Below are 23986 nucleotides of genomic sequence, written 5' to 3'. Positions count from 1 at the left end.
TACAGTTGAAAAGACCTTAATTACATGCAGTGGTTGTCTAGCATGTATAGCATGTTTGCACCATGAACTGAATCAGTATGCACTGACAAACAGTCCACCGTATCTTAATAGATGCCTTTTTTTATAATAGGGTCAGGGAATCACAGAGGAACTCACAAATCCATACTGTCATAATGCGATAACAGCACAATAACAACAATATCATGATACAGCGATTCTATAATGCTCAATACATTGGCAACGATTAATCTGCATCACAATATCTGTGTAAATGAAGAAGAAAAAGGAAAAAACCTGGATTCATGCATTTAGTAGCTTGTTAATGTAACAAATGATTTGATGGTGTTTAGAGGATTTCCCTCATTCATTTGATAAAGGCCACCTTGAGGATATATGAAGTAGTGACTTTGTTAAGTCAAATTGGTTGACGTATCCATTTAGAATAGAAATATTTGGTGCCTGCATATCGATATCGTATAGGAAAAAGAAGTTATACGACATATTGCCATATATCAATATGTTATCGCACCCTTATTTTGTAATGCACAACACCACTGTTTCTAAGAAGGGCACAGGAAACTTTCTCATTGCATTTAATGAATCCAGTTTATGTAAATCTTTATGACAAAGCATACAGCCATTCATTACCAATCACCAGGCTCACTGAATATGTTTTGCCATTACCCTGGGGAATGAAACATGCAAAGAGGGCATATTGAAGCCATAATTGAATGTAGGTGACTTGGTGTATGATATGGAATGTGTAGGGGCATACACAGATGCATAAATGTATACATTTATAGTGTATACACAGGCATACATAGTGGTGGTGCCTGGTAAGCTGTTGTAGGCGCCTGACATAAACAGCCTATACTAGACTATGCTTGCACAATGAAATCATTGTCTCTACTAACAAAAGTTGATTTCTTTATTTAGTCTACGCTACCAACAGATGTGGTCAAGCTGCACACAGTTTGCATTGTGTTGCTGAATTTCGGTTTGTACTTTTCACCGAGCCAATAGTGGTCATCTTTAATGCACCAGTGGTAGCAGTTTAGTATCTAAGACCTGCACTTTATAATAGAACATTAATTCACATAGTCGGTCCATCCCAGCCTGAATACTAGTCAGTAAGGGGTTTTTGTGATGAACGTCCTAAAATCTCTTCAAATGGGGAACCTGAAAGACAGAGGTTTGGTGATGCTGATCTGCATACTACTGTACGTTATGTCTGTTAGGCTGAGTGAGTGTTGCATTTGTGCATGGCAAGTGGCATTCTGCAGAGCAGCACTGTCAGTCTGGGCAGGATGGCTGTCACATGTTTTTCCAGATTCAGTTTTGGTTTGGTGGAGGCAGTTGGCATGGGACTTGGTCAAATGGCTTTTCTCCGCAACCATATTTACTTTCTGCCGGGTGCAGTATGTTGCCTCAGTATGTGGTGTGAATATAAAATACATTTAGGCCACGTTTGTCATTTTTTTTCCTTTTGTATGTGCATGCCAATTTGAAACAAAACTGCAAATGCAGCAACAACAACAGCAACAAAAATATTTTATAGACAACAGCATACTTTTGTTTTTTCTGAAGCTCTCTCTCTCTCTCTTGCCTCTGCTTTGTGGTGTGCTGCCTCTGAAACTGCCTGTTACCGAGGACCACATGGAAAATATTATATATGTCCATTCACTGCTTCAACAAAGTCTTTACAAACCAGTTTGTATTGGGTTTTCAGTTTTCTGTTTTATATGCCTTTCAAAAAACAGCAATTATGCATATTATCTCCACCATTGCAGAAGCTCATATTTTTCCAGCTCGTTTTGTTTGTGCTATATTCATGAGGTCTGATCCGTACTGAGTCAAATGTGCCAATCAGCAAGAAATGTCAAAGAAAAATCAAATTCAGCCAATATACATCACAGTGCAGTCTGTGCTTAACGGAATTGCTAAATACATTTGGAATGCATTCCATCAACATAATATAGGTCTATAATGTGTATTTTGGGTGGTATACTCTCTGATTTTAAGGACTTTGCTGTATTTACTGGTTCAAATAATGAAATTGGTGCCTAAATGTGGCAGCGCTTTTAAAAAACTACAGATATGTGTGTGCAGCAGATATGAGCTCAACTCAAGTAGCACTGATTCAAATGGGATATTAACAATGTCTCTGCAACTCAGCTTGCATTAAGCAATCAATTTCACTCTGAATATTTTAGTGCTCTTTCTCCAGGGCTGGTCTCTGTGCTTTTATGTGTGTGTCTCTGTTTGTGTGTGTGTGTGTGTGTGTGTGTGTGTGTGTATCTGAGAGATGGAGAGAGAGAGAGGGAAGAGAGAAAGAGAGAGAGAGAGAAGGAGAGTGAGAGAGAGAGAGAGAGAGAGAGAGAGGGAGGGAGGAAGGGAGGGAGCATAGAATGCAGTGGCAGTGTCCATAAACTGTCAAAGTGGATCACATAGTTTGTGTTTGATTGAGTGCATCCTCTGTGCTCAGCCCAGTGCACACACATTTTTATTTCATGATGTTTGCAGATAAAAAGCGCTTGTATTTGCATAGTCAAACATGTGCATAACTACTGCATCATTAAGAGAGGCCCTTTATGAGCAGCAGGTATTGTGCTTTAGTCTGTTTGTGCCTGCATCGGGAGCCAGAGCAGCATGGCCCTTTTTTTAGCCGCTGTTTCTCTATTTGTCTTTGCCAAACTTCTGTCTGTGGTCACATTTTTAACTGTTTGGCATGATCCGGAGCAGAGTGGGATGTGTGGTCTTTGTCATTCAAGGACCACAGGTGCACGCAGGTGCAACGTGTGCTTCCAGTATGAGTGTGTGCGTGTGTCTGTCTGTGTGTGTGTGTGTGTGTGTCTGTTCATCTCGAAAGTACCTCATTATAACACTTGTTCTCTTTTCTCTCTTTGTTTCTCTCCCCTCATTTCTTTCTTTCTTTCTTTCTTTCTGTCTTTCTATATATTTGTCTTTCTTTCTCTCTCTTCTCTCTATCGTTCTGTCTATCTAGATCACAGGAGAGAAGAGGCCCTCCTCCGAGATGAACAAGCCCAAGCCCAAGCCGCAGAAGAAGAAGAAGAAGAAGGACCCCAACGAGCCGCAGAAGCCCGTGTCGGCCTATGCCCTCTTCTTCAGGGACACCCAGGCCGCCATCAAGGGCCAGAACCCCAACGCCACCTTCGGAGACGTCTCCAAGATCGTGGCCTCCATGTGGGACAGTCTAGGCGAGGAACAGAAGCAGGTGAGGACGCTTTGACTTAACGTTCTTACCTTTACCTTTACGTTTACCGTAAAGGCAAAAACGATAACGTGAAATGGAAACACAGAACACACGGTCAAAGAACACCACGGTCATTTTTCTCCCGAACGCAGCTGGGGTTGCGCTCGCGAGAGGAAAAAACGTGTCTGAGATGATGTGTTTTTATGGTCCTCACAAGGCAAGTAACGCACTTCAGTAGCGACTCAAAGGAGAGTGGAAGAGAGACCACGTCTTCCCCAGATCTCAGACTGCTGCAAGCCTCTTTCAATTAATTTGCACAAAGGTGTGAATATCTCTCTGCCTCAGAGCATCTGAAATATACAGTAATTGTTACACACAGATGTGCCAGCAGCAGCATGCATAAAAGAGCTGTGCACTTCCTCGGACAGCGTTGCTATCACAAATAGCCTGTGATAAATTCTACGAGCGATCGAGGCAGACTTCAAAACACCACATAATGATTTTATTTGTCCTAATTGGAGGTTGGAGGGGAGATAATATTGCTTAGAAGTTGAATAAATTGCTCCTTACTTGTAAGCCGAAAGATAGTGTTTGTGTGTGAGTGTGTGTGTGTGCGTGCGTGTGTGTGTGTGTGTGTGTGTGTGTGTGCGTGCGTGCGTGCGTGCGTGCGTGCGTGCGTGCGTGCGCATTTGTGCATGTGTGTGTGTGTGTATGTGTGTGTGTGTGTGTGTGTTCTTGCCTAACTGGTCGTGTGGTTTGCAGAGCACTGCCTCGGCTGCTAAAAGTCAAGCCCGCACAGCTGTAAATGAGACTCAGATGAGCCAGAGCGATGATGTCGTTTGCAGACAGAGCTGGCATTATTTTTAGAATATCCTCCATAACTGAACCTCCCCCCTCACACACACACACACACACACACACCCCTCTATTGCATGTCAAATAAAAGCACCTGTCTGTGTGACAGAGTGCAGTCTGCTCACCCCGCCACCATGTGATATTTCTCTGTCTCCCTCCTTCATTCTCTCCCTCTTCTCTTGCTCTCCCCTTCTCTCTCTCTCTCTCTCTCTTTCTCTCTCTCTCTCTCTCTATCTCTATCTCTCCCTTCTCTCTCCCTCCTCTCTCTCTCTCTCTTCTCTTTCTGGGCTGGACATTTTCAGGGGCTGCTGTGTCCTTTTATTTGCAGTTAATTTTTGCCTCCTTCACTCGAGCTCTTCACCATGAATCTTCATTTTGCTCCTGACACCCTTGAATGCGAATTCCTCATTTCCTGGGCTTTTATTTATATCTGTTGCCTGGTGATTTGATCATGCTGGGAATACGAGATTAGCCATCGCCTCGCCCTTGAATTTGCCTCAAGGACATCTGTTCCCGAAATGTTATTGTTTGTGCTTCTTAACCCTTCGGTGCCCGTGTGTCTCACAGCGGCTAGTCCTTCCAGATGCGCCTCTTGCTCTTTAAGATGCACCTTCTTTCAAAACCGAGAAGAGAACCACTTCTACCTTTAAAAGGAATCGCACATCTTTCGAGCCATAATGTCTGTTTACTAATGGCATAACGGGCGATGTTCACCGTGGTGATACTCTTCAGCTCGTGTGTGGAGTTAGCGAGCGAGCGAGCGGTTTCCCGTCCATGACTCAAGCGTTGGGCTCGCCGCTCACATCTGCAGCCCATCACGACAGGCAATGATGTCAGCAGACACATCCCAGAGCCCCACTCACCTAAACTGATGAGCGGGACATCGCTCGCCTGTTTGATGACATCATCACCCCCCCCACCCCATGTGCACACACACACACACACACACACACACACACACACACACACACACACACACACACATGCTCGGATGTAGTTATGGGTTTTCATGTTTTCATTTTTTTTTTTCCAAAATAGTTTCACGAGTCCAGTAAAACAAGTGTCCAGTGATGTCATGTTTTCACTTCAGATCTCCGCGAGTGTGACTAATCGCCGAACTGGAGGTTAACAAGCTATCAAAACATCAGTTGCTATGCACCTTTGTCTTCTTTCCCATCCTCTTTCTCTGTGCAATCCAGAGCTTCGTTCTTAACTGGCAAGATGTTTTCTCATGTCTATAAAGGAGCAAACGCGTTTGGGTCTGGCCCTCGTGTACTGGGAGAGTGAAGGAGACAGGGATAAGGAGGTCATTTCAATGCATTCTGTTCAGCCGCCGGCTCTTTAAGAGGATTGCTGAGGCATACAATCACCCCAAGATTGAATGTTTTCAGCGTGTTTCCAAAATGGCACATTTCAGTCTTGTGATGCGGCCATTAATGCCGATGATGGACGCTCTCCTCCGCCAATGGATGAGTGTCATTTCCACATGGAATGGCCTTGACCTGTCAGTTACACCAATGAGGAGCATGTTAAATGGCATGGAACCACACAGCCTCCACAGCCGTAACGCAAGGCATGCCCCTCTCCGGAATGATCTCTAGGCTGGTACAGATAACCTCCTTCTACCCACAATTCATTTCATTCAGCTGAAGGAGAGAGAAGGGGGGGGAAGCTGAAGTGTTTTGTCTCCCTCCCAGCAAATGCTTGCTTGGTGTTTCACCGTACGCCACCAACCCCCCCTCCTGAATCTGCATCAAGTACTGAATGTTTAAATGGTGGAGAAGAAGAAAGCGGCAGCAGCAGAGCCTGCATCCCCCTTCATCTGGCGCGGGATGTCAGAACAAGAAGGCAGACATGCGGCGGAGCTGTTATCCCCGCCATCTTGTTCATTTTGTTCTGCCTTTTTTATTTGTCTCATGTCGTCCTTGGAAAGAGGCAGATACGTGTGTGTGTGGGGTGTTTTTTTTTCTTCTTCTTCTTTCTCCTTTCGCTGCGTTTGTGTGTTTCAGATGCCATTCGTGGCCCGCGTTTTTATGGCTCCGCATTTGTTTTATGTCTTCAAAAAAAAATCTCTGTCTTTTTTGTTATTTTCTTTTTTTCCCGTGCGGTTAATTCCCGCAGGACCTTTTGCATGGTGGTTTTAGGGAAGACTCGTTTATCAGACGACCCCCCTCCTCCCTCCCCCCCCCCCTCTTCCCTTAATTTCTCAGTCAATCTTATTTTTTTTAAAGGTAACAGTATTAAAAAAGATTACTGCCGTCACAAAAAAGCTTTTGCTCCATTTAATTGAGACCATTCAGTTCAGTGTGTGCTAAATGAAAGGTCAGCAGGAAGAGAGGAAGGAGAGAAAGAGCGAGAGATGAAAAGAAGAGATAGGAGTCCTGAGACAGAGAATGGAGGTGAGTCAGAGGATAGAGAATGAGGCGGTGGTGGAGGGCAGGGAGGGAGGGAGGGAGAGAGAGAGTGAGTGAGTGAGTGAAAGAAAGAAATAAAGACAGAAGACAAAAAAAGCCTTTGAGAGGAATTTGGTTCTCTTTCCCCCTCTAGCTAGCTTCTCAACTCTCAAACCCTAGTCCTCTCTCTACCTCTACCTCTCTCTACCTCTCTCTCTCTCTCTCTCTCTCTCCCTCTCCACCTCTCCGTTTCCCCTCCACTTCAGTTTGGAATCAGACACCTGCTCCAGCTCTCTCACCCACCCACCTCCTTCCATTTATCCCTCGTTCTCTCTCTCTCTCTCTCTCTCTCCCTCCCTCCCTCCCTCTCTCGCCCTCTCTCTCCGAGGCCCCCAGGATAGCCACCCCGCCCGTGTCAGCGGGTCTGCGAGTTATTGTCTTCCATAATTAACCGGTTATCAAACAAGAACATTTCATTAAGGTACAATTACCAGCTAATTCTACCGGGACACCCGCGATGTCGGGATTACGACCGCAACATATGCTCCATGCGCCTCGGTTATTTTTAATTCATCGCGACCCGCAGCCTCTGACGGCTTCAATTGCTAATGAAGCCGCTCACTTTGGAATAATTAGAAATCCTTAGGCATGGTAATTTATTTAAAAGTAGCTGTCGCTGGGCCGACTCATTAGCTCAGTTAAATTAATTTGAAACCAAAGCTACTGGGAGTGCTGGGGAGTTCATTACAACGCACACACACACACACACACACACACACACACATACACAGACATACACACACAAAAATAAAAGCTATGTTTCCTCTCTTAATATTTCAATATTGTCAAAGGAGACTGCCACTTCAGGGTCCCCACTGTGTGTGTGAAAACACTACTACTGTGACGCCATCCATTTCTCTGGGTATCGTTTAGTTCTGCCTTGATCATATTATCGGCTCATTTAGCTATTTGTTTGTTTGTTCGTGTTTGTTTATGTTTGTATTTGCCGGTAGTCTCCATATTTATATGAGGTCATACCCTCTTTGGGGTTTTTGGCTGCGCATCAACCTTTAAGACAAAGCCCTTTTTGTGTGATTTCATTTCTAAGAACGTAGAAGTAGACTCTGTGTCTCTGTGCATGAGTGTACAGTATGTGTGTGTGTGTGTGTGTGTAAGTGTATGTGTGTGTGTGTATGTGTGTGTGTGTGTGTGTGTGTGTGTGTGTGTGTGTGTGTGTGTGCGTGTGTGTGTGTGTGTGTGTGTGTGTTTTGCATGCCTGAAGCATGAATGTTTCATGGTAACACTATCTGTTTTTCTTTGGTGTGATTGACCATCCTGGTACAGTAAGGCCATATGGAAATGCTTAAATCATCATTCTCAGAGCTCATCTATTCTCCCCTGCTCCCCCCTCCTTACCCAACCCCCCCCCCCACCCCTCCCCCCTTCCCCCTCACACACACACAACACTGTTGTCTTTCACTTCACACAATAGGTGCCCTGTTCATTCACTCATCCATTCATCCATCGATCTCTCTATTCATTCATTCGTTCGTTCATATAGTGAATTATATTGTCTCAGCTTGTGCATTGCAACACTGTTGCACGCCCATGAGCGTAAAAGTAATGCATGCGCCACCTATCTTTCTTGATGATGTTTTTTTTCTCATCCATTTAACTTCATGGCTGTTGGGAAGAGGTTCACTCAGCTTCTGCCACTGAGAAGAGAAATGGTGGCGTAGTCACAGCACCATGACAAATGATTGACACGCCATTACATTAGCCTAAATTCCTGATCTAAACACTTCATTCGAGGTTCATTCTCCGTCTATAGATTGCCTTTCGCGTTAAAGTTGTGTTTTTTTTTCCAAGCCGCCCTTTTTTCATCTTGTTGCTTTGATGTGACACTCACTCTGATAAAGTGATGTCTCCTTAATAGAGCCTACAATGGGAATGGTTAAGGTAGACTGGTGCAAGATTTCCTTCTCTCTCTCTTTTTTTTGCTTCTTTTTTTTCTTTTCTTTTCTTCATTGTCTCTATGCTCGTGGCTTTGAAAATGTAATGGCGTATTCAATTACTTGGATAAAATGGAAAGCTGTGGTATAAACCTTAATGCATGAACCCAATGGACAGACGGATAAAGGTGGAAAAGTGTGTGTGGTTGGGGGAGAGGAAAGTGTATATTCCATACAAAATCAAATAAAAAGGCAAAAAATAGGATATTGTTTTTCATATTGAGGTCACATATGCCAGTTTTCGTGGTGTCCATCGGGTCACTGTTGAAGTTAAGTGCTTTTGACCCCTGAATTCAAGCGTAAGTGTGTGTGTCTGTGTGTGGGTGGGTGGGTGGGTGTGTTGGGGGGGGTTAGGTCCTCTCAAAGTGGCAAAAGAACACTAACAACAGCCAAGCTACACCAGGTGTGCAACTGATGCTGCAACAATTAGCTTCCACTGCAATCAATGGAGCTGGCTACACCAGACGTGATTCGGAAATGTGAAAAAATTAGACCAGTCTTCTGAAACTATTTTTACCCTCCGCGAACGGAACGCTTCAGTTCCGCGCCCGGCTGTCAAGCGCTGTTTGAAATATGTCCTTTTTTCCTCTGATGTTTGAATATCTATCTGCATTACCTTGATGTGTGTGTGCGTGTGTGTGTGTGTGTGTGTGTGTGTGTTTGAGAGTGTATGCTACTGTTCTCTCTGACCACTGTTTTGTCTTGTTTCCCCATGCAGGCATACAAGAGAAAAACGGAGGCTGCTAAGAAGGAGTACCTGAAAGCCCTGGCAGCATACAGAGCCAGTCTGGTTTCCAAGGTAACGGCGGGGGTCGTGTCTTTGATATCCATGGGTCAGTGGCGATAGGGGGGTGATAAATTAAAGAATTCAGGGTAATCTCAGGGGAGGGGCTACCCAGGGAGAAGTGTGTGTGAGTGTGTGTGTGAGTCAGAGAATGCAAAATTTGGCCCCGTATACCACCCAACTCCCCTCCACTCAACATGTTTACAATCTCGTCTGTGTAAGCATGTGTGTGTGTGTGTGTGTGTGTGTGTGACTATGGTTGTATGTGGTAAAGGTGGAAGGGGTTGAACAGATGATGGCGGTGTGTGTGGGAGGGGGGCAATAGGGGCCATATCGCCGTACCAAAGCTGTGCTCCAGCAACGCCGCAAACGAGATGTGAGAGCGCGTTTGGTTTTCACACTTGAGCCGTGTAGTAGAATTCGCCCGTGTGTGAGCGCAACGGAGTCCACGCAATCTGACCAACATCACTCTCTGTATGACAAATGCACAACGCAGATTACAGTGTGAGAGATTCCTCTATCAGCAACATCCTCATCAGCAGAAAACACCTAGAAACAGCCTCTATCTTAATGCAACAATATATAATATGTACCTTCAAATACCGCCTGGCACACTAACTCATAATATGGAGAATGGTGTCAGTTGTTGTCACTGTGTGCCTATTAGTACTACCTCACGTTTACCCAATGCATTTAAAGCAGCCGTAAGGGGTGAAACCAGTGCTTGCATAATAGGGCTTTCAGTCAACCGAATGACTTAAAATATAAAGCCTTACCAGAGCTATTCTAGCTTATCATCAGACCACATGGTTAACCATGAGATGTACTGTATGTATGTTGGTCTGCAGTACTTACATTCAACTGCTTAGCATCTGGCTATTTCCTATCCATCAACTAGACGTCGTCCTGTAAACAGTGGTCAGTGGTTCCATCATTTTGGTCAGTGTCCACTGAAAGTAGCAAAGCAACAGCACCAAAACAAATAAATCAGACTGAATCTGAATCTTTGAGTCAGACCAAACAGAGGACGAGTTAAGCCAACGTGCATTTTAAATAAACCCATTTCTTTTTTTCTTTTTTTTTTGCTTCAGCTCAGCTGCTCTCATCCCCCCAGCAATGGCTCTCATGTACACAGTTCCATGTCCCTCATTTTGCATCCATTGTTTCCCTTTTCAAAAAACGCAAATTGCATTTCCATGCTAAACCCCCTCTCTTTCTTTCTCTCCCCCCTCCCTCCCCCTCTCTCTCTCTCTCTCCTTCCTCCCTCCGCCCCTCTCTCTCTTCGCCATACTTCCTCTTAAGCTCTCAAACCCAACACAAGTGTGTTGATTAAGCCGTGAATGCGTTATTCATCAACCCACTCGCATGGCTTCTTTTATTAAACGCCATTCTCATCCCTCATTTCATGTAATTAAATATTCTGTCAGAATCTGTTTTTTACTCCTACTTTGATTGATGTGTCTGTGGACTGTCAGTCTTTGAAAAGAAAAGAAAGAAGGGGGAAAAAAGTAGAAAGAAGAAAATAACGTCAAAGTTCCTCACACATTCACAGATTTGGTAGGAGAGACATACATGTGATGATTTCAAAGTGAATTTCTTTCTCTTTTTTATTTCTTCTTTTTTTTTCTTAAAATACTTTAATTACTTCGAGAAGTGATGGCGTATTGAAAGCATCTGTACCACCAAACAGAAAAAATGAGGGATTTGGTGCGGTTATTGAAAAAGGCTGAATGCTCTTTCGAGTGTGTTGACTCTTCGGCTGTTAAGTGTGCACCTGTTAGCATTTGTGGGATTGTGCAGTCATTAGCAGGAGCTTCAGCATGGATGACAGCTGAAGCTCCTCTGCCTGCTCCAAGGCAAAATTACTGTGTAAAACAGCCCCATGAGTCAGAAAGGAACTTAAAACTTCAGCTCAGCTAAAAAGAAAACCAGAAAACAAGATGGCTGTCCTCCGCTACAGGTGACATATGCTACAGCAGGCGACCTCAGACGAACATTGTGCCTCTTTGTATCTCCGTGTAGTGTGTTTTTTATTTTTAGATATTCTTTGTCAGCTGCAGACTATGAATGTTTCTCTGCAGGCTCTATCCATCCATTCATTCATATGTTCATCTGTCTCTCTGTTCCCCTCATTGATTATTTCTGTGGCTTTTGCTCGATACATGTTAGCTGTTGCCAAACAGCCAGGAGCGATGAATCAAGCCAATGGAATTGACGGCTGATGAAATGGCTTGCAAGTGTGTCGCACAGTAGCCTTTCAAATAGATCTCATCATTAAAAATGTACAAGATAGGTCACAGATACAATCAATTTATCAGGTGTAGGGTCCCTAGTTTACCAACAGAAAGCAGTCCCAAATATATAAAGCAGCTTCGCCAAATAACTTTTTGTTGTTGTTGTTTTTGTTGTTCGCTCATTTAGCAACACAAAGCTAAGCTAATGTTAGCTAACCCTGTAGACGATCCGGTCTGACCTATTTTGTTTGGTGTTTTCTCTCTCTCCCTCCTCCCTCCCTCCAGAACTACAATGACCCAGTGGAGCAGAAGAGCTCCCAGTCGAGCCAGCCTTCCCACATGATGCCACCCAACCCGCCACTGTACAGCGTGCCGCCCCAGCCCTCCTCCCCGTACCTGGGCCCCAGCCCCTTCCCTCTGCCAGACTCCCTGCAGGGCTACGCCGGGGCTCAGCGCCACGGGCTCTCGCGGCCCCTGGGCCAGCCCTCCATGCTCCCCAGTCTCAGTGCCTCTCCCCCTTCCTCCTTCCAGATCAGCCCTCCCCTACACCAACAGCTCTCCCTGCACCAGGGCTCCCTTCTCAACCAGCCAATCCGCATGCAGCAGGTCCAGTCACAGCCAATCATCTCACACCAGATGGGGCTGCAGCCCTCCCTCCACTCCCCGCCTCCTGGGCAGCAGGTAAGGCCCGACGCTTGGCTCTCCGGAGACTCATAGGCCTGCCACGCAGTGTCTGGTACACTTGATGTATAGTCCTATTGTAGGCAGGGGCAGCTGTTGTTTGGACCCACAAATAAAATATATTACTGAAGAAGGCCTGACTAAACCTATCATTGATATGACTGGGATAAAAAAGCAACAGCAATACATGGCCGTATAAATCACCTCGTTTGTAATGGCCGCTGGCCAAATCCTCTTCATATGATTTGAGACCCATTTTCAACATGCAATATAACTCACCTGCACTGCAACACACATGCAGGCAGACAGAGGATTATTCAGTTGCTCTTGCAATGGTATGTAATTGTGTTGGTGTGTTTGTGTGTCCCCTCTACAGGGATTCTCTCACCTACAGTCAGAGTATCAGAAGAGTGTTGGGGGCTCCCAGTCCCCTGGGGCCCCTAACCCAGTGGGGCAGAACCCAGACTGGGACAGTGAATACTGCAATCGGGAATGCGGAGGAAACCACTGCAGGTAGGCGCCATTTAGTCTTGGTCAGGGCATCTGTGTACAGTATGTGTCTGCCTGTTGTTTCCTTTGTCTCTTTCAGTTCAATTCTCTGTAAGTCTGTATGTCTGTCTGTCTGTCTCTATCTGTGTGCATGTCATGTTGTATAATATTTGTGTCACAGAAAGCCATACTACGGCTAGTGTGTGTGTGCGTGCATGCCTGCGTGTGTGTGTGTGTATGTGTATGTGTGTGCATTTCTGCACTGCTGTACTCCTTCCAGTCAACACCCTCATATGTTCTCTCTTTCTCTCTCTCTCTCTCTCTCTCTCTCTCTCTCTCTCTCTCTCTCTCTCTCTCTCTCTCTCTCCACATGTGTTACAGTGGCAGCATGATAGCCAGGGACAAGCCACTCTACCTCACTTGAAGCGGGCCAGAGGGAATGAGGAGCTAAAGACACCAGGGAGTCCCCGCCACCTCTCCACCCCTCCCCTAAACCCCCCACACCATCTTCTTTATTTTTCTTTTTTCCTCAGTGTCATTTTTTCATTCGTTTTTAGAAGGATGTGTGCAAAATTCTGAAGACTACTAGTGATCCTATTTTGTTTTTGTTTTGTTTAGATTTTTCTTTTGCCAAGCACTTAAAATGTACAGGCTTCTTATGGGAGCCAAAGAGCACTCATCTAAAAAAATACAAAAAAGTATATATATGAAAAAAAAAATAATAAAAACAAACAAACAAACTACCATGGAAACGCCCCTCAGGGGTCACTGAGCTTTAATTGAAATAGAAAAAAAAACTCTTATAAGTTCATTTTATTTTGTTCTCTCTCGCTTTCTCTTTCTCTCCGTTGCATTGTTTTATTTATTTCTTGCTTGCTACATGCTCTTTTGCCAATAACTGGTCCCGTGCTGTAGGGAAATGCTCTTCTGATAAGGTCAACACAGGCCTTTATATAACTGTAGGTTTACTAGATGGTCTGTGAATTTTAACAAGATGGCAAAAAAGAAAAAATAAATAGATAAATAAATGAATAAGAATAAACAAGATGTTTTTTTTTCATTTTAAAGACCTTATAAGGCCTTTACTGATCTGTCACAGTGTGATTGTAAATATCACTTTTTTGATCAAATTGGGGGATAAAAAATGAAGTCCAGAAATTTCTTTAGTATGACTTATTACTCATTGATTTGTATTTTAAATAGTCTTTGTGCGGGGGAGACTGTATGTATGTGCGTGCTCGTGTACCTCTGCGTACATGGCCCCAGACATATTCACACAGAACCGATCGTGTGTATATGTGTGTGTATGTGTGTGTGTGTGTGTGTGTGTGTGTGTGTGTATGTGTGTGCGAATGTGGCAGTGTGTATGTGTGTGTGACTTTTGTGAATTTAAACAGCCTGTGCAGGTGGATGTCAGAGGAGTATTTCACACACTTCAATCTTGCATTAAATATGTTCACTGGTGTGATTTTACAATAAAAACCAACGATTAAAGAGACCACAGACTATGTGTCCCTCTGTGCACTGTGGTGCACGGGGATCCGCATTGAGTGGTTCCACATGTCCAAGATGGAGGCCACCTAAAGCCAAGACCACCTAAACTTGCTCCTGGAGGGTCAACCTTCATGAAGGTCTCCCACCTCACTCCCCACAAAACGGCACCCCTCAAAGGAGAGACGCACCATTGGATGGGTTAGAGTTATCACTGAAATGACACGACTCAGGTGGCGAATCCAATAGGAGGGTTTACCTGCTTATACGCTGACCCTTGAAGGACCAGGATGTGGCGGCAGCCTTGCGGAAAACCCTTGGCAATGTTTTCTGTGATTCTGTTTTTTAGACTGGTCTGGTTCGATCTCCTTTCACACCAATACAACATTTAGAGGTGGACTGAAATGTGCTCAATGTGAAATGATACAGCACACATTCAAAACCAACAGTGAGTCTATAGTTTTTTAGTAGCTTCGCTAGGTGTTCTATTGTGTTGATCTCATCCTTCAGTTTTGTGGAAAAAAAGTATAATGCATTTGATCATTTAGTCAAACTTTTTTTTATTTCCATTGTAGCATATTATTTTTTAGTTTTAATGAAAGAATAACTTTTAAAAGACATTAATTTGTGTAAAAACCTGCCAACTGTAGTAATTTTATTTGTAAAGCCAGTAATGATAATTATTTTAAATTTGTTATCAACTTCTCTTTTTTTGCAAGTTGCCCATCAGCTATTTAATATGACAGGTTTCCTATCTATTTATGAACAACATGAGATCCTCTTTTTTTGCTTAATACTACATAATGGAATTTTATCATTTGTTTGTTTGTTTTTTTTGGGTTTGATGATGATTGCATTTTTTTGTTTTTATTTTTTACTTTTTTGATGCTGGTCCTTTCTTTCCTTGCCAGCAAGGTCATTTTGTGTCGCTATGCCTCTTTTGTTTCATTTGTCCGTAATAAAAAAAAATGTTAAAAGTGGTCTGAATTGTCAATGCTTTTTTATTTGCGCACACACACACTCACTGCTAAAACACTCAAACAACACACAAATACTGATGTTTTTATGGTACAGCAGATAGTACGCCATGGTCCAGCATTACAGTAAAAGGGCACATTACAGGAGATGGAATAGCAGTCAGTGTTATATGTCTCATTATGCATGAGAACACCGACTTGGTAATTATGGACAGAAATGGGGTAATTGGTACAAACACAAAATGCATCTTTACACGGGCTCTAATTTGTCCTCCATGTGAATGAAGGAGGCCTCTTCTCCCCTTTACCTTTTTTTTCCACAGAGATGCCATTCTGGAGAATTGTCATGACTCCCCGTTCGATGTTTTATTCATTTTGCAGACAGGCATCTCCTGCAGTATTGAATTGGCAAATAGATCATTATTGAACAATTGGAAACCTGAACCGCCATTTCGTGATATGACACACATTATGTGGAAATCACAGTCATACATTCTTAATGAAATGGAGGAGAGGGGGGGAGAGAGAGCAACAGAGCTATAGAGTGAAGGCAGGGTCCACCCAGACCAGGACTGTGCCACAAGCTTATTTACCCTCCTTTTATCCTTTCTCTTGTCTTTACTCTATAAGGATGTAAGGACACTTATAATTCCCTGGTCAAAAATAGTCATGCTACTTTACAGTTAAAGCAAGGATAGATAGATAGAGAAAATGGATCAAAAAGTTTTACAGCATGTATATTTCCTCATCTGTGACTCTGTGGAAAACATTTTTATTGCACCACTTCTCACAGAGAGCGAACAAATCTCTCAACTGTATATGCTGGGCAGATTTATGAGAGCCGAGACAGGTCTTGGACTAGGACTGACATCCAAAAATGTACTTTTTTTTTACAGAATGCTTATGAACTGAACATGAAGCTGGAAATGTTTATCTAAACACTTCAGTGTAGTGTAAAGCAGCTTACCATGCTCCGTGGTGGGGGTGGGTGCTAAGGACACATCAGTGAGTATCTGTGAAACACTGCACCACTTGCCCAGACATGTCCTTTTCTTGGGTCAGATGGATTTGATGCAAGGTTGTTTGCATGGTCTTTGTTAAAGGACAGTGTGCTTTGCTGATGGACATCACAGACCTGAGCTCTTTGTTGTGTGTTCAGTGAGAAACTTGCCTCGGTGTGGAAACTTTCCACTTTTGCAGTGCAGTAGAATTGTGGTGCAACATGTTCAGTACAGACGTCTGTGCAAAGACTCCCTTTTCAGTTGATTCTTTTTTTTTTTTTTTCAACCCATTTTTTTTCTCATTCCTTTTGTTGCAGTCTCGTAACGTATGGCCTTTGGTTTCCATGTCGGCATTTTTAGCAACCAAGACCACATGACATGGGAATTGTTAGAAGTCTGTTAGTCTTTAGTGGAAAGGGTCAGGTTTTGGGCAAAGCATCTGTCCTTTATACTTTTGTCTATAAGCTCCCCAAATATGAGCCCTGTCAGTTGCAGCTTTAGTTCTGTGGAGGAGAGAGAGAGAGAGAGAGAGAGAGAGAGAGAGAGAAAGAAAGAGAGAGAGCAGGAAACGTGGGTGGTTTTTGACAAGAAAAGGTTTTCAGTTTCTCTCTATTATAGAGGGGTTTTGTTTTGTAGAATGAACAATATGAAACATTTCATGAAAGTCCCATAAAGAGAGACTAAACCTAAAATTGAAACACCTGATGCTGCAGAATATTATCTAACAAAATAATATATTTGTAAAACATTAGACTTTGAGTATATATTTTATTTTTGTCATTTATAAACTCATAGATAGGAAGCCACACAAACCTCAGATATAGTCAACACCAGTGCAAGAAAAACTCAAGAAAATAAGAACAGAAACCGTTGTTTACGATGCATGACATATTTGGTGTTTAAAACACTTCTAATCTCCCTATGCTAAATGAACAAGTCGCATCTTCATCCATGGGTGTCTAAATATTATTCATGTTCTTAGTATTCACTAAGACATTTTTCTTTGTACAGCGAGAGAAAGAAAGCCCCCCCACACATACTGTACACACACTCACAACAAAAGTACATAAAAGCCCCCCATGATGATTTTCTTCCTTACCCGGTAATACAATGCATGCTGTGCTTGCAGTCAGTCAGCGTCTGGACAACTCTTTAGTGACTTGTAACCAAGTAAAAGCTAAAAATACTCACATTTCACTCTTGCTAGTTCACAGCTTTTGGTGGTTATGTAGAAACAGGAGTGGAGCATCCAGTAGAGACACTCTGCAATTATCCATTGTCACTACAGATTCATATAATAGAAACCCCCTACACAGAAACCACCATAGCAATCCCTTTTGAACTAATATGACACATCTAAACATGCAATGCTACTGTGCATTGCATCAATGCCTTTTTTATTTTTTGGATGAATACTGGTTTGAGTGTTCATATTTCCAACAAAAGTACATGTCATTGAGACCGAAAAGCCTTGCTCTTCCTAATAAGACAGTAGATGTTATTACGTAAATGTGAAGTTGTGCATTGAATCTTTATGGCAACCATGTAAACATATATTGTTGAGAGCAAGTATTAGACAATATCTAATAGCAGTAGACAATGTTTATATAAAAGTATAATACATCCAGCATTTGATCTTATTCATGCGCTATAATATTCAGCGGCCTTAAGACACTCCCAGCCTCAGAACAATTCATTGAGAGTAAAGAGCGAGGGATGGTTTATTGCCCTCTGTGCTCTGCAAACTTCCTCTCAAAGTGTTGACTCAAAGTAAAACACACGTACATACAATGCACACAGACACACGGACGGACACACACACACACACACACACACACACACACACACACACACACACACAGAGAAAGAGAGAGAGAGAGTGAGAGAGAGAACAACCCTCTCTCAGGACATTGCACACACTGGATGTAGACAAAGGTCACTTGACTTGTCCCCAAGCCACAGTGCCTTTTGTGCATCTTCACTGAGTGGGTTGTTGGAGACCAGCAGGTCACATTTACATGCTGTATTCAGATGGATGTGTAAAGGCTGTACGCCCCTTCTGTGTGCATCTCCATGTGGACTGTTACAATGACACACATATTCAAACCAGCGTTTTTTAAATACTTGAAATTAATTTACTGTAGCTTGCCCTGCTGGGGTGGGAGGGCCATGACACTAAAAGTTCGGGCCTTTGGCACGTTCTTCACTCTTTAGATTGGTCTGAAAAGGTCACTCTTTAGATTGGACTGAAAATTAAAGCTTGCGTTTGGACAGCAGTCTCACTGTTCCACTTGCCTAGAGGTCAGCTACACTGTCCTCAGTCTAATCTGTGACAAGGTACGGCTGCATTGCATCCCAGATAGAAGAAATGCAAAGGCGTTCTGATGTCAGTTGAGATGGATGTTTTCATCTCGGGTTAGCTTGCAACAAGTTCAGCTAAAGTCTTTAGCTGCTTCCCAGCCAGTAAACAAAATGTGTTTCAAAATAAAACATCAAGTAACCTAATTTTTTTGTTATATATTTTTTTGTTATATATTTTTTTTGGCCATTTTATGCCATTTAAGTGAATGGGAGAGAGAGCGGGGGTGGGATCCGGAAAGGACCACGGGGCGGGAATCGAACCCGGGTCGCCGGCGTGCGGTGCAGGTGCCCCAGCCAGTTGCGCCACGGCTGGGGCCCATCAAGTAACCTAATTTAAGTGTATATCAAAATATAAAATAAAATACACTGGCCACGCCATGTATCAAGGTAAAATACTGTATTTTTTATCTAAAATACTAAAAATACCTATTAAAGGGAGCATGAAATCACTTAGCAAACCTTGCATATCTGTGTATTTAATCTATTCCTTCATCACTGACTCAAGATAAAGTGGACAGTGTTTATGAGCAACAACTTTTCTCTGCCTACAAGACATGTCATACATTTGCAAACTGTCAACAGTCAATCAACTACACTGACCTGCCTAAATACTGTATCAGAGATGTACTCAAAAAGTCAAAAAGTGGTACAAGCAAAACCATGCCCAGAATACTTGAGCAATTGAGCAATTTATAATAAGGAAACTTTCCTACTGATGATTCTTGAAGTTCTCAAGAAAAACATGTTGCCCAACATCAAAAGAATACTCAGGAACATTGCTCAACAACATTGCTCAGAAAGGTGCCTTATTATGTCCAATCATCAACTTTAGAGGACACATACACATCACAGTCAACGTTGCTGCAAAGTTCTTCCATAAACAGGCAAACTTGTGAATGAGCAAGTAGTCTACCGTGTGGTTAAGTCAAGAAAAGAAAATAGTAATAGTAAAAGTTAACTTGTAATGGCAAGTGGAATAATTTACTCTGCTACATGAGCAACCCGTTACTCATCTTGCACTGGATAATCTTCAAATGACTAAATCAGCACCAGTCAGAGGCTACATTCATTCTTTTGCATTTTTATGTCATCACATCACCATAGTATTGGTTTTAGCAAAAATATTTGCCAGTATTTTTAGCCACATATAGCCACATATAAAGTATTTGGATACAAATATGCAGCCATTTTCTTCAACCCATTAAAGGTGACATAGAATGGAAATCATTTGTGTCTTGATTTTGATGAATTAGGAGAGGTTGTGCATAACCAAAGAGATATCATGAACATGAGGCATGGTTGTGCCCTCCTTCATATGAAAATCTTGAACTTAGAAACAACCACTAAAAATGGGTGAATTACAACAATGCATTCTTGTGATGTCAACTACTGCAAAGCCATTGAAGTTCAATTGGGGTTGCCAAAGAGGGCGCCATTTAGTCAAAAGGACCATTTCAATACCCACCTAAATAAATGTATAAGGTTTTAATTGGGCTTGTAAAATTGCAATTGAGTTTATTTTTTCATAAATCAAAGTTGAATATACTATTTTAACATCAGAGAACACAGTACAATACTCGATTTATCCATTCTATGTTCTCTTTAAAATGACAATACTAAATACTATATTGCATTTAAAAATATGTATTTTAGATACATCATATAAATACTGCCAATCCAACATAAGGAAGCAGCATGGGAAACTTGTAATTTTCATCATGAGAAATTCCTGCCAATCGTTCATGGTGAGCAACTGCACAAGCTTGCCCCCGTTAGGTTTCAACTTTGACCCCTAAGCTGTTTTCATTGTCATTTTACTACCTTTACTTGTAAACTCTTATCTTGGTCATTGTAAAGGTCAGCTATATATACTATATTTTTCTGTTTTGCTTTGGTTTTGTTTGAGTTTTTCCAGGACAGTCTACCCATATCTGAGAGACTGGGAAAGAAGGCTTATGAAGTGGAAACAGTTATAGTATATAGTGATTTGGCACACAAATAGAACAATACAATAGTTAGGCTACAGTAAATAGGAACAGCAAACAGGTTTAAAACATTAGTAAGACTACATCATGCCTTAAGAGTAGTGCTGGTGTGCTGGTGTGCCAGTTTGGCTGGTGATCACATTGACTCGTGACATTTCACAAAATCTGTGAATATTCAACAAGGCCCTGCCTACTCCTTACTGTAACAAGGCGAGGTCATTTCCACAAAGTGTTTGCAAAATGCAACAAATATAAGGATCTCGGAAAAACCGGTAGGCTACCAGTTTTGCATTATCCACACACAACAGTCTACGAAACATGTGACCAGAAAAGTAAATCAAATTTACCATTGAAGTTTCACAGGAGTTTGTTTGAACCATGAGTCTCTACTTCAAGACTCCATTACACTATGCACATGATGCTTCAAACTGCTTTACACCATGGTTTTAGAATTATAACTCCAGCTAGCTCAACTTAACATGGGTGAGAAATAGCCTATATGTGACCGTTCAAAGCGAAATCAGTCGCTTTGCGCACGTTATTTTGAGAAAATCCACAATAAACAAAATTCCGGCTTAAAATGTTGAATTTCACGTTTTCGCATAATTCGACAGTATACAGTCTGTTTCATATCGTGAACTAATTTCACTGAAAAATATACGTCTTGACTGTTAAACCCGGCGAAGATTCAACACATTTGCAGTCATTCCAGTTGTCCACGCACTGCTTAAAAAGGTGATTTCTCCTCTTCTGGCATATCATGGCAGAACCATGTCAACTTTGGATGCAGGTAGCTCAGGGTGACCAGACGTCCCGGTTTTCCTGGGACAGTACCGATTTTGAGTGGCGTGTCCCGAGTCCCGACAAAAGCCTGACGGAACGCTAATATGTCCCGGTTTTCACCAACCACTATTGAAGTGTGGTTTTAATATAGCCCGATTACTACCTAAACCCATGTAGAAACTAGCATAAAGCGTCCGATGTATGATGATGATGTGTGTGTCAGCCAATCGCAACAGTCTGCCCAATCATTGCAGTCAACGTTACATTGTTTTAATGCCTCGTTTTAATGGCTAGCAGGTTACGCTACGACAATGCTGAAGAGAAAGTCATCATTCTCAATAACATTAGTCCGTGAGCCAGAGGGGTTGGTCGTTACCGAAAAGGTGACAAAGGCTACCATACCTTTTCTGAAAGCCTGGAATCTCAGCTTTTCAATGATGTATAATGGCCATCTGACAAGAGTAGCTGTTTAGAGTCATCACACATAATAAACTAAGGTTGAGAAAATAATATGGCTGAGTTTCGTTTTCAAAAAATGTTTTCATGCATAATAGGCTATCTGGATAATAAGTGAGGAATGCTTAGGAGTCAGTGCAGGCCCTAAACTCTGATTGAAAGTGCACAGAATTTGTGCATTTACACAGCAATATTTAAGAAATTGTCATCTTAAAAGATGAACAAATAAAATACCAGTGACAGGGGAAAATTAGTTCTACTGTACCTACTGGGCGATGATAGTGTAGTGGGGAGCTGGGCTGGCGAAACATAACCTTAAGTTGCTCCAGGAACAATGTAATCCTAACATAGCTGACATATGTAAGTCACTTTGGACAAAAAGTGTCTGCTTAATGTAGCCTACTGACCAATGATTCTAGCGGTGGGCTAAAACTGTAGGACAGCCTAAACAACAACAAGGTTGTAAAAGGAAAGTAGATAGAAAGTACTGAAACAAATCTATAACACGCACAGAGAGCACACACAGAGAAATAGTGTCTTACATGATTGTTGGCTACTGGTGGCAGCTTGCAAATCACTGAATAAAGACTTATGGTTATGAATATAATGAACAGTCTGAAAAACGAGAGGAATTGCAGTCGCACAGTGCCGGCTACTTAGCCTGGATAGCGCCTACCACTATTTGAAAAAATGCCCAGATCCGTTCATTGGGCGCCACGGATGTCTATCAAATGCGTCTGTGCATAAGTCATCATGGTCTTGCTTTCTCCCCTGTTCTGTGATTGGTCGCCAACATCAGGCGAAAAGGTGGGCGTTAGTTTCCAGACTGCCTTAGCAGCGTGAATGAAATCAACCACATGGCAGGTTGGGAACACCCAGGCTACCGGCTACTTGGAAGGCACAGCAAAGTAAAATACTCTAACAGCAATATCATGCACTTTTTAGCTCAGCATAATCAGCCCGGCCTCATAAGGCCACCGGCCGGCTGCCCACCGGGAAATGGTGAATTCTCTCCTGACTCCGGTGCCGGAGGAAGGCATGGGCAGTTAGGGCAATTGCCCAGGGCGCCAAACCACCAGGGGCGCCGCAGCGAGGTGAGCTAAAGGTTACAATATTGTCAAATAATGCCATAGACGGTTTATGCAGGGGCAATTCATTAATCTTTAGTGATATTGGTTAAAAAACAGTCATGAATGAGACATTCAAGCCTAGTGTTACAGAATATAGAAAAGTTCACAGGTTGAAATGTTTGGAAAGTTGTCCCAAAACGATTCTCCCGCACATTATGAGGGTGTAGTCTGGCTATCACCATACGAAGATCAATCTTTTAAGATTGAACATTAGCCAGCTAGTTTAACACATATTATAGCCTATGCTTTTGTGAGTAACACACCATTTATGAAAGAATTTCGCTGGCAGACCTTTACAAAATGTGACCACTTTGTAAATCATCATAAATAATATAACACCAAACACACCTGGCTCTTACTCACACTCACCATGGCGGTTTGAGAACCACTGCCTCTATGCACTGTCAGCTAATGCACTAAGCTGGAAATCTGGTCAGATAGGCATGCATCTTTTTTTTTTCAACACTATGATGTCCACACAAAATGTAGTTTCTGTTTAGAAAAACGTAGCAAAGTCTGGAGTCTGGCAAGAATCATGGTGGTAGGATACAATTTGCAAAAATGAATATACTGTCAAAAATATTGTATTCATTATGAAGTTTTATTCACTGAAGTCTTGCCAGTTAACCATTGGATGAAGAATGTGCCTTACACTCCTCTGCATTTGTGACCTAAAGTAAGTAAAGTCATGTATTGTAGCCAAAAGTACAGTTGATCTGTACTTGCTTTGACCAACTTTTTATTCTTGAATATGGAAAGGAAGATCATTATGTTGGGGTGCTATTTCATTAGCCTGGCTCCGCCTGACTACGTACTTCCGCTCAATTTCATTTCTGATTTTGATTTGATTTGATTTTTTTATTTATTTCAAATGTAAAACACATATGCCATTTCCTGGCAGAAAACAACACAAAAAACAAGGAATCTCTATTTTTCACATTTGAAAGGGAGTGGGAAGAAGTATTTCTTATTAAATCCCACCCCCATTAATATCTCTTATCATACAGACACAGATGTGCACCACACCACACACCACAATGTGGATCCCACCATCCAAATCGGTGACACCACCACAGTTACACCACTAGTACTGTTTTCAAGTACTAGTCAAGCAAGTACTGCTTGACAATAGACTTTTTA

The 23986-nt window shown here is 42.4% G+C and overlaps 1 protein-coding gene across 5 annotated transcripts in view; it reads left to right on the top strand.

The window, feature by feature from the left end:
• The window catches only part of tox2 (TOX high mobility group box family member 2), a 101861-nt gene extending 86727 nt beyond the window's left edge, over nt 1-15134 (top strand). For all 5 annotated transcript variants that reach the window (XM_062545615.1, XM_062545617.1, XM_062545619.1 and 2 more), the window contains 5 exons: nt 3005-3235; nt 9193-9273; nt 11778-12173; nt 12550-12686; nt 13044-15134. In XM_062545615.1, the coding sequence (XP_062401599.1) occupies nt 3005-3235; nt 9193-9273; nt 11778-12173; nt 12550-12686; nt 13044-13086 (888 nt within the window). In that variant the 3' untranslated portion in view covers nt 13087-15134. The remainder of the gene's footprint in view (nt 1-3004; nt 3236-9192; nt 9274-11777; nt 12174-12549; nt 12687-13043) is intronic.
• Nucleotides 15135-23986: the final 8852 nt, after the last annotated feature.

This window comes from Sardina pilchardus, chromosome 9 (genome assembly GCF_963854185.1).
Source record: "Sardina pilchardus chromosome 9, fSarPil1.1, whole genome shotgun sequence".
Taxonomy (NCBI): domain Eukaryota; kingdom Metazoa; phylum Chordata; class Actinopteri; order Clupeiformes; family Clupeidae; genus Sardina; species Sardina pilchardus.
This window is presented reverse-complemented; position numbering and strand designations above follow the sequence as displayed.